Consider the following 12,087-nt stretch of genomic DNA (forward strand, 5'->3'; position numbering starts at 1 on the left):
ATCACAAGGGGGTGCCACCATTGGAGGGGTGACACCAAAATGACTAAAAGTCATTTTGGTGTCACCCCTGATGAAATGTCGGGCACTCAGTCATGGACCGAGATCCCGAACAGTGTCAGGAGAGAGAAGGGGACCCAGCCTCGGGATGCCACTGGGTTGATTTACTAAAGGCAAATAGGCTATTATTTTTGTAATGGAATTTTCGCCTTAGCTTAGTGAATGTGGTGAAAATTCACCTTGCGAAAAATACCCAATCACATGCAAGACAATTAAAAAAAACAGTATCTGTGCTTGCATGTTGGAAGTCAGCAGAGCTTCACCTCATTCACTAAGCTTAGGGAAAATTGCCTGCAAAGTGAACAGCCTATTTGCCTTTAGTAAATCAATACCTACTGATCATTGTCAAGCATGACTCTCTATAATTAAATTAAATAACTTTATGTCAAAATGTACTTTTTTTCCAAGATGTGCACACGTGTTTAGTTATTTGGCATTTTATTTTATTTAAATGAAATACAAATGAAAAATATTTTCTGTTTCTCTTGGCACACATTTTTGACATTGCCCTTATTTCCTGAAAATAATTAAAATGAATGTCTTTTCTCTGTTCCTTGATTTCAGGCACTATAGGTATCTGCCCAGAGTAAAGACATGCACAGTTTATGCACACATATTTCAAAGGGAAGATATGAGCATGCATGTTTATGCACACATCATTGGTGGGAAAGATTGTCAGTCAGATGATGTATGCACAATCTGACCCATGTACAAACAGAGTGAATATATGAAGATAGGACTTTGACGTGCTCAGTGTGTAACCCTTGCAAATGGAATGGGAGCACAGAAATGAGACATGTTGAAATTGATAGACACACCCCAATCTGTTCTTCTCAATGGGGTTAATCTACTGAAGGAATAGAGGCTGTTCACTTAGCAAAGTGAATGTTAACTTGGAAAAGGAAGTTTTAATGAATACGATGAAGTTGTGTTCACTTTGAATACCCAATTATGTGCTTTAAAAATGTTTTTTTCCATTTCCCTCGTGTTGGATTGGGTATTCAAAGTGAACACAGGTTTACATCATTCACTAACTACATGTTTAAAAGTAAACCTTCTCTTTGCTTAGTGAACACTACGAGGGTTATTCACAAAGCTAGCCGAAGGATCAGCCGTAGCTCCAGCATATGCCTCGACTCCACTGAGCCGAAGTGACAGCCAAAGCGGGCCGAGCAACTGACAGCTGGACGGAGCCAGCCGTGATCTCATGGCTGGCTCCAGCCAGTTGCAATGACAGATCAGCATCCCCAGGTTACCTGGGCACACTGAACTGTCATTACACAATGACAACTTGGCAGAGCAGGCCAGATCTGTCATTGCAACTGGCCTGAGCCAGCCGTGAGATCACGGCAGGCTCCGCCAAGTTGTTATTCATTGGTCGGGACCAGCTAGAAGACTCTAGTCCCGGCTAATAGGAAACAGTTGGGGCGGAGTTAGCTGTCACTGCTAGCTCCGCCCATTAGTTTATTTCTTTTTTTAAATATGTTTTTTTTCTTTATGCAATACCTTTTTTTGTTTGTTTTTTATCTTTATATTTATTTTTTAGGAGTTATCATTTATTCACCTTTATTAACATTTTATTAATTTTTTTCCTACTTTTTCCACTGATTTTCTATTCCGCTCGGTACCACGGAGGTACCGAGCAGAATAGCCAAGCCGCATGCCGCATTCAGCTAGCCATTCACTCCCGTTCGGCCCCTATGAGAATAGGCCGAACGGTTCGGTTCGGCTCGGCCAATACAGTTCGGTTCGGCTCGGCCAATACAGATGTTGGATCAGCTGATTCGAACTCCTTCTGCACTTCGGCTCAGCCAAACATGCTGAGCATGTTCGGCTGAACCGTAGCAATCCGATGTATGGCTGATTTCAGCCGTACAAGCCTGAAGTAAATAGCCGAACAGCTTCACTTCAGGTCGGTTATTCACTCGGCTGCCTTCGGCAGCTTTGTGAATAACACTCTACATATTTAGTAAATCAACTCAGTGGATTTTAAATGCAGTTGTCTTTTCAAGAAAGATATGGCCTTTGCTTTTTCCTATATTTTGTAGAACAGGTTTGCAGCAAGATGACACTTGTGAGCTATTTATGCACTCATAGACCTCTGAGATCTAGCCTTTGCTGACCTGAGAGTAGTTATAACCCTTACATGTAAAACTCTGCAAGGGTATACAGATATAACATAGCCACAGATCCTTCTAATTGCCACTTCCCAACCACCTCCTCTTTACATTTCAGGTAGTCAAGTGCAGACCATTGGATTTTCAGCACTGACATGCTTGTTATACGTATCTCTAATTTGAAGTGTATTTTTGTTGATGGTTATACAGAGGCCAGAATCTCCCAGTAACTAACACTTGCTTTGCTATAAATTAAGGCTTATAGGAATCAGAATACACCCATGAGAGTCAAGCATTTCATTTGTGTTTTGGCAAACTACGTGTTATAGTAATGTACAACTTTAAGGGAGCAAGGCATGTAATAGGAACACCATAATGCAGAATATCTAATCGTATTAGAGAGATATGACTGTATGGCTGTCCCCACTGTATATGAACAAGGAGACACCAATGTGGAACAACACTGGAATGAGATCAGGTAAACATGAGTTAAAACTGAACTCCAACTTATGGGCTTTTAGATAAAGGCTAACCCCATGGAATCACTCCTTAAACTCTCCTCCATGACCCTCCCCAAGAGCCAAATAAAACTCCTACTACATCTCCTTACCATGGCCAAACAAATGATAGATAGAGCCTGGCTGTCTAATTCGCTTTCAGTTACTGAGGAAACAACTAGACTACATACTATGTTTGCCAAAGAAAAGCTCACAGCTAGACTCATAGATGGCACAAAATATGGGATCCATGGATTAATCTAACTCAACCACTTTTAACCATTGTTGTGTATCACATTGCCATTATAGATGAACCCAGGACGACCCACCCCTATACCCTTAGCCCCCCCTCCAACTCCCTTTTTTACTTTACTTTACTCCGGTTCTACTTCTTATCTTCTCTTCTATTTTTTCTTTGAGGATCTCCATGGTATTCATTACATGGCTGTTGTTATGTTAGTATCTGCTATAACCTGTCTGGACTTCTTTTAATCACTAAACATGTCAATAATGTCAACACTTTGATTATTAGTTGATCTATCAACGGCTCTCACTTATATACCTATATTGTATGTTCTTTAAAAATCCGATAAAAACTTTTGAATATTAAAACTGAACTCCAGGCAAACAGATGAATACACAACTGTAATGCATATATGGAATATATTTTTCCTGCCAAAGGATCTAGAATACTATTCAGTAAGTTTTGTGACCTAGCTCCCCTACCAGACAGCATAACAAGGTCTGGGAACTTATTGCAGCCACACCACTACAGAAGGGTCAGAACCCCAGCTTGCTGAATGGACAATGAAAAGAAGAGAAGCACAATGATAAGGTCATCTTTCTGCTCCCTCCTTCTGTCAGCATTTTCTTTGTCAGCACATTCTCACTGCACTAAGGCCACAATGGTTCCTAGTGCTGGTCCTACCTCTACTAATAAAAGTGTATCTTTTTCTTTTTGGATAGAGTAGGGAAGAGGTTAGAACCTCTGTCAAGTTATTACTGCTTTCTGTGTCTTGGCTAAGTCTTGGCTAAGTAGATTCACTCATCTATTTGTCCAGTTGGCTTTTGTTCCTGAGCAGAAAATTATGGGAAATCCAGAATATAACAGTTGTGCCCAGAACATGAATAGAGGGTAAATCTTCCAATGGGGACACTTATCCTGGAGCCAACTGTTAATTTGTTTGTAGAGATTTAATTTCACTTACTGTTCCGTATCCATGACAGAAAGGGACCTGTCACAGTTTTTAAACCTTTCCTAATCTATCCAAAACTGAAAAAAAAAGTTTGGGTATATTTTTTCTCTGTGAATACGACATTTATTGGTGTTTTTTAATATCTCCCTGAAGTTTAGTCTTATATATAATAGATGATGACAAGCCAATCTAAGTATGAACAGAAAAACACTAGCAAAATCATCTCAGTATAATGGTTTAAATTAGACAACCTTTACATGGCTTTCTGCTTATGGAACATGCATATGAATTGCCAGTTAGGAGAGACAGGCACTGAGCACCTGCTGCAAGGCTGCTGTAAGCAGATTTAATGGCGGTTTTGCTCCAGGTACTCCAAAGACATGCTGGGAAGTTAATTGGCCCCTGTATGTATGCATATGAGATAGGGACCTTAGATTGTAAGCTCCATGGGTGCAGGGACTGATGGGAATGTGCAGTATGTAAAGCGTTGTGTAAATTGTCGGTGCTACATATACAACCTGTAATAAATGAATGGTAGCTGGGTGTTATACATTAGATTCCAGGAACTGGTAGGTGCCGCTGTTTTAGTTTAAAGCGTATTGTCATATATTTGGTGGCTTGTGGCAACATGGATTTGTGCACACAAACTGCAGAACATATTTTATACAGGTAGCTTACCACTTATCCTGGCCTGGGGATGGAGATACAAAAATACTCTAGTTTTCACATGATAATCTTATCTGAAAGCGTGTTATATTTCATAATGTACCTGTAATAATCTTCTTTACAGTATATACTCCCATCTTTTGCGAAGCAAGTCAGTTCTGACTCCAAGGCCAGTTTACATTCACAGCATTTCAGGCAGCGTAGATGCCACTGCTTGTCTACAGCCAAGAGGTAATATCTGTCAGAAATTTTTCCTCCACATCCCGCACACAGAGTGGGCTTCTCCGGGCTGAGTGGTGGCATTCTCTGTGGTCAGAATAAAAGGAAGAGTTAATGTACAGGCAATGAACAATGGCAAACAATGAAAATAACAGCATCTATGCTAGTGTGAATTATTTCTATAGGTACTATCGCCACATTTAGCACGTACGCCATACTGGCAATGAATGGATAGCTTAATTACAGCGTTGATGTAGGATAGATGTCTCACTTTATCTACCATTATATTATTAGTAAAAATGTATGTGAGTGCTAAAAAAATGTGAGTGCTAAAAAAATGAAGCCACTGTTTATAACATGGAAATACAGTGGGGTTGTTTTATTAACGAAACATAGGCTATTCACTTACCAAATTGAATTTTAGCAAATAGGTTGGACTTGTGCTCTATGTGAATTCCCACAAATGTGTGAGGGAAATTAAAAGAAAAGAAAAACTATTACGATTTTAGCCAGGTCATGATTGGTTGATTGCAGTGAAAACAGCTTCACCTTATTTACTAAGTTCAATAAGCATTTACATTTCTAAGTGCACAGCCTCTACTCCAATTGTGAATTAAGTTCAGTGTCATGATTTGTATATAACGAAAGGCTGCAGGTTGAAGTCAGCACAGAGTTGCATGCCAGTGACTAGATGGACCATTGACACTCCAAACTGCAAACTTGCATGAGGTCTAGGAGCATTTTTTGTTCATGCAATTATCTTATGTGTATTCTTAAATGACTATTTTTAAAAACGTTCAGAGGCTTAACCTTATATGATCATGTATTGGACTTTAGACATCTATATATCTTTCGGAAGTGTTGGCATGGTACAGACTGAATTCTGGGAAACTAGGAATTTGAGAAGTGGAACCAATTTTCTTATGCCATTTGTGTCAGTGTCTGCTATCTACTCTTGTAACTGAGAAAAGGTTATCCCCGTAGAGGAGGGTAGCTTTAGAGTAAGACCAAGGCAGCCTTGCATGCACCCTTGTGACTTACTGACTGACGTTGTTGACTTGTTTTCTCTTTTTGTACCCCTGGCACTGCCTTTTGTTGCCCAGTATGAATTTTATGCTGCAGCAGGAGTTGAGGTGAAAGGTAATATTAATTATACATGCAGTTTTCATATACTGTATACTTGAGTGTACTTAGCAAAAGCAGCACCATGCATGGACACATTAAGTGGAGAGAGGGCTGAATCTGTAATACTCCCAAGTTCTTGCTATGGCCTCTAATGGCCACTACAGGAAAAACAGACAGCAGGAGACACCTTGAACCAAAACTAATGGCATCATTCAAAGAATGAAAGCAATTTATTTGCTAATATTATATGTTGTTATTGTATGTTGTTATAATATGTAGGGGGACCGTATGGATGTTTCACAATAAATTGTTCCTAAATAGACATCTCCTCTTCACCTTGACAAACACAACCTACAGGGTCTCAAAATGGTGGATGTCTGTAGTGTACAGCCTGTTTGTTTTTAGTGTCTGTAATGCCGGTGGTCGTTCATGTATAGTGAATTATTTTTTTACTTACTGCTTTTATTAAGTTTAAGAGATTAACCCTTTAGAATTGTTGACTGAAATACATAAGATGGGTAAAGTAAGACAGTCACCTATGTAACATTAATTGTATCTTGCCTTATATCACTATATATTGCTTTATGGCTTTTATCATCACTAATGAATAGTAGCGTCCCTTCCATCTTCTAAAACATCACTCATTTTGCTTTCATTCATGATATGAATAAGGTGTAAGGGGGCATTATCATGATCTGTGCTTCATGTGTAATATTCATACATCTACATTTCAGCTTTTTACTGCACTGCTTTTTGCATGCGCATAAAAGAAGTTAACAGCGTGAAGTGAGCCTGGATGGTATAAAAGCAGCTAACATTAAATGAAAGGCTGATTAAAAATTCCTGGCATCTCCATGAAAGTTTAAAAGGAAAGTCATTTTGCAGACAAAGAAGGTTCAGCAACCCTTTGTTATACCAGAAACATTGCATTAAATGTTACATTTTACTTCTAGATGCTCATTTAATTGAGCCAATGCCATTAATTTAATTTAGCCAGAAGAGACTGTAACAGTGAGCATTTATAACCAAGAAGGCAGCATGTGATTGGATGTGAGTGCTACTCTTCAGCTGAGAACACCTGCTGCTCTAATGAACACAACATATAATGTAACTGGCCAGTAACTGTTGATTTGTATTTTGAAATCAAGTATTTGTTTAGAGACATTTGCGGTCATTTTTTCAACATCTATGATTTTACATAGGTCAAACCAAAATTGGGTTTTCTGTGGTGCCAAACAAGCATCCACTGGCCATTACCATTTGAAGAATGGACAGGTCAATATTTGATCCTGTAGACCAGGGGTGTCAAACTCAATTTAATTGTGGGCCGCATCAACATTATGGTTGCCCTCAAAGGTATCTGTAAGACTATATAAATGTATCTAATCTTTATCATAATTGCCTCTGCATTCGATTATCACTGGTTTTAGTAATAACCTAATACCTAGATCTGAAAGTAGAAGTCTAGGAAATGGCCTGGTGGGCCAGATTCGGCCCCTGGGCCTTGAGTTTGACACATGTGCTGTAGACTATACTTTCCCATTATAAAGGATTATTTTGTTTTCAAATGGTATATTAGAGGATATATACAAATGGTATATAATATGTGTATACAGGTATATAAATTATAGCAACTATAGGACCAGATTACAAATCTTTGCCCTCAGGCCTTTATTACCACCTAAGGCCTAGCTACAACACATTTGGTATCATCATATAAAATAAATAACTGTATTATACTGTATATGTAATTAAAAGTCAATTATTTTGTTTCAAGCTTATATGTGTAAGAAAATGTATAATTTGTTGAAACATGGAGTAATTTGCCACCCCTGGAATTTAGAAGACTTAGGCCCTGATCCCATGTGGCCTCCTCAGAATTCTGGATTCCCGCCTTTGTACTAATATAGGACTGATGTTATGAACAGAACAGACGGAAATTACAATCTATAGACTCCGCAAAGAGCAAACGGGTTGTCATCAATGGTTTTGGCAATAGAAATAGAGCTATGCTCTTTATATGTAAACATTCTAATTATAAAATACACATAAATTATTATTAAACAGTTTTTAAGACATAAATAAAACTTAAACTGGCTATATGCTGCATATTTCTATTCACAGATAGGTTTTTTTGGAAACACTGATAACTACTCCCAGAGAAGTGAGATCACATCATATGTGGGTTCCCAGGTGCTTATTAAAATGCTCATATTGGAAGCAATAAATATATATAATCACAAATGCCCATTTAAAATAAAGATTTGATTTGTTTTCGGTATTTCCTTATCAACCAAATTACCATATTGTTTACTTTAAGTTTTATAACATCTTACATTATTCATGAATTGAGGGGACCTTTGTAAAATATTTCACTACCACGGACACAAATATTTCTATGACGCTCATATTTGGTCTTCATTCACAAAACAAAATAAAAATTGCATTGGAGCTCCATTACATTTACAGGACAAGGGTCTGTTTAACTAGCTCCAGAATTATGAAAAATAAAATCCTGCTGTATAAAACACAATGTTGTGTGTTTACTTGTAAACCGTGGAGTCCTTTCTTCACCCTTGAACTGTTATTTAGCTAACTTCAACCCACACAGTGTATTTCATTAGTACCAAACTTCCCTAGTGCTGAGGAAATATGGATTGAATTTGAACATTTTGTTATATTTGCGACACTATCCCTAATGCTGACTCCAACAGCTTCTACCTTAACCCTAAAATAAAATGTATTACAGCTCTGACTGTAGACTCTGATTAAATTCTTAGTGTTAATCAACAAGAATTTTTTTATTTTCATACTTGAACCACTGTCTGTTTCATTAATAATCCAGCTAGAAACCTTTTCCACAAGGTTAACTGATACTGTCCAACACCTACTGAAAATTGTAGAATGATAAATGTGCATAGCTAATGCAGTGTTTTTGTGCAGCATATGTGCAGTAAAGTAAAAGCAAAAGTCTTATGTACTAAAAAAACTAGCATGTTTTTGGTTTTTGGTTTTTATGACTTAAGGGTAAATTTAAAAAATCTGCCTATGTTGGAGTAGGCCATAAGGACCTTTGTGATATTTTTTTGAACCAATACCTTTGGCAATAAACAAATATTTTGGTGCCAGAATTTTGGGTATTATGATTTGGTTTACTGTGTTCCAAACTATTTTTTACTGTATAATTTTGGCATTGTTATTGGCTTGATATTACAGTTTTATCAAGATAATGTTTGTCACTGTGACAGTATTAGTAAAGTAGAAGGTTATTGGGTTAGGTTAACTTGAACGGTTAGGTTTAGGGGTAGTTTCAGGTTAATGTTAGGCTTTTGGGGCTATAGTTACGCTTAGTTTTAGTGATAGGGCCTGAGTTAGGTACAGACTCTAGGCTGCCCCGTAGGATACATTTTGGGTGTAGTTTTACTTTCATTTGTACAATATGTTTATGTGTGTGAAAATATTTAGTTATAAAAATATTTTGGAGGTTGATGAACTTAAAATTTAACTTTTACACTGATCAGTAATAATGAGATCAAGTTCAGGCAACATTTTAGATATTTGTTTCCTAAATTGTTTCGAATGACAAACATTCATTGGATCCACAAAAAGAGAATGCTTTACTAATTCATTCCATTAAATTACAGCTACAGTACAAGTGAATGAAAAAATAAAACAGTTTACCCAGAGTACCAGACCCAGAATGAATTAGAATAAATTAATTAATTAGTGACTCTCAAAGAAGGCAACCCCCAGCTGCTTTTACAAGGCATAAAGTTCAAGTGAACCCTTCTGTGTCTTTCTATCTTCTTGCGACCTAGGTGTTCATTTAGTAAAGGACTACAAGGCCAACAAATCTTTGCTCTCTTCAAACACCAATTTTAGTTAGAAATTAGGTTTAAAAAAAAAATACTTGCAAACTGATTGGCTGCTTAAAATTATTATAGTTGTATATGTGCAATGTGCGCCTTGCATAACTATTCATATCTTTGTCATTTGAAAATATTTTATATTTGTAGGACACCCTTCAATCAAACATATCCCTTACATTAAAAGTTTAGCTTTATTGGCTTATCCGTAAGAACAGTACATCTCGATATATATAGATATATCTATATCTATATAGATATATCTATATATATACATATTTATATGTATATTTATATACAGTATATCTATAAATATATTTATATCTATCTCGCTCTCTCTCTCTGTATATCTATCTATCTATCTATCTATCTATCTATCTATCTATTTATCGATAGATCGATAGATAACATGTATCAAGCCAACCTCGGTGAGCTTGCTTCCGTTATAATTGTACATATTTGCACTTAAAGTAAAGCTGCCACATAGAAAGTGAGTTCACTGCACTGTGGAGCAAACTGAAGCAATGTGCACTTGTATTTTATTTTTAAAAGTAGTGCTGCTAATGCTAAGTAATCAGCAGTGGAAAACATTGATTTTGTCACCCACTTATAATATTTTGGAGTCTATGGTAGAAAGCTGCAGAGAGTCAGCAGATGTGTATACTGCTCAATATCTTTAGAGAGGAGATACATATTCAAATTAGTGTGTTGTGCATTGCATTTACATTTACACATCGAAGGACTAGGCAAACGACACTACTCTGACCGGTTATAAGACTGCTGGATGTCCAATCAACCTTTTCTTGGAGACGGCTTTCCCTTAACTAAATCTGGCACCTGAAGCAAACAGAATTCACCAAACTGGAGAAAAACTTGCACCATTTAGTATACCTTAACAATGTAGATCAAACATGTCAAAGTCGCCTGACACAGGAAAAAACACTGACTTCAGAAGATAATACTCAGAAGGCTACTTTTGCTTTTAAGTATGTGATTCCCATAGTTGTTAAGTCTTACATCAGCTATGGAGAGATATCTTTATTCACAATCGAAAGCTCAGAAGTATTCAACAATTGTAGGCTATTCACTGTACAATGTTCTCATAGTTTTGTAAAAAAAGCAAACATTGAATTTAAATATTAACATGCCTATTTGCTCTTGTCATATATACGACAATCTCTCTGAGATTATACAGTGTTTTAAATGTCCAACATTCAGTTTCACTTAAAAGCAATGGAAAAATATTTTCACTCAGCAAGACCATAGCAAGGCAATAGAGGTCAATGTAAAAGTGGGATGGAGGAAACACCTATATAATAGCAAACATCTACTAACAAAGGGTGGCCAAATGTGGTCTTCTAAAACACTGGGTTGAAAACCTTGGTTCACATTTTAAACTTTTATTGTGACATTAAAATGAAAGGTCATATAAACACAATTATAGATAATTTAAAGAGTTTAAAGGCAAGGCGGTAAAATATTCACATACAAAATATGTTGAAGTTATGAAGGTATGATATTTCAAAAGAACTAAGGCATATCATGTGCGCGCACACACACTCACATGCAGTAAAAGAAAAAAACTGTATTGAAAAGTGTATTAAAATGTGTTAATATAACATAGTGACATTGTTTTAAATTGTTCATTCTACAGGTTAATGTTTTTTAGTAAAATAGCAGTCTTTTGTTTTTAGGCTGTAAAATTCATGTGACTTTATAAATGTACAATAAATATTTATTTATTTTAAATGGGACAGGCAATATGAATGTGCTTGCTTTTGTTAAACCCTTCAACATATTCTTTCTTTTTTATAAGTACTACCATTTTGTTATGTATGATGTGCTTGTCAGCTAAAGCCCAAATATGCATAAGAGTTATTTGCAGTTAAATATGTTGTTGTAGGCAAATACTCAACTCTACCTTTCATATTACTGCAGAAGACTCATTGTTCAAAAATACAATTTATTTTCTGTGGTTTAATTCAGACACTGATTTTGTTTTGTTTTTTAAAACACAGCGGAGATTCTCAATATTCATAGGTATTAACACATTAGTATCTGTCTGTATATCTCCCAAGAGAGCTTATTAAAGTAGGAAAAATATCCCTTATCCACTAATGAGGCTTGATCTCTGTCTAATCTTTTTTTTATACTGACCCCAATTAACATGGTCTTGCTTTCTCTGGCTGATTTGTGGTTTAGCATAGTTGTGTGTTTTTAAGGAAAATATTATGTTGTTTATTAAGCTAATGTGAAAATGTTGTTGTTATTATATAGAATAGTAATTAGAAAATAGATGTATTAGTATAATATGTATATCTATTTATAAAATATTGTAATAAGT

At 36.3% G+C, this 12,087-nt stretch overlaps 1 protein-coding gene across 6 annotated transcripts in view; it reads right to left on the minus strand.

Annotated features, from left to right (window-relative positions):
* Positions 1–12,087, minus strand: part of LHX9 (LIM homeobox 9) — a 59,416-nt gene that overhangs the window by 43,016 nt on the left and 4,313 nt on the right. For all 6 annotated transcript variants that reach the window (XM_018564560.1, XM_018564558.1, XM_018564556.1 and 3 more), the window contains one exon: positions 4,637–4,839. In XM_018564560.1, the coding sequence (XP_018420062.1) occupies positions 4,637–4,839 (203 nt within the window). The remainder of the gene's footprint in view (positions 1–4,636; positions 4,840–12,087) is intronic.

The sequence above is a fragment of the Nanorana parkeri genome, unplaced genomic scaffold (assembly GCF_000935625.1).
Source record: "Nanorana parkeri isolate BGI_ZX_2015 unplaced genomic scaffold, ASM93562v1 scaffold759, whole genome shotgun sequence".
Classification (NCBI taxonomy): domain Eukaryota; kingdom Metazoa; phylum Chordata; class Amphibia; order Anura; family Dicroglossidae; genus Nanorana; species Nanorana parkeri.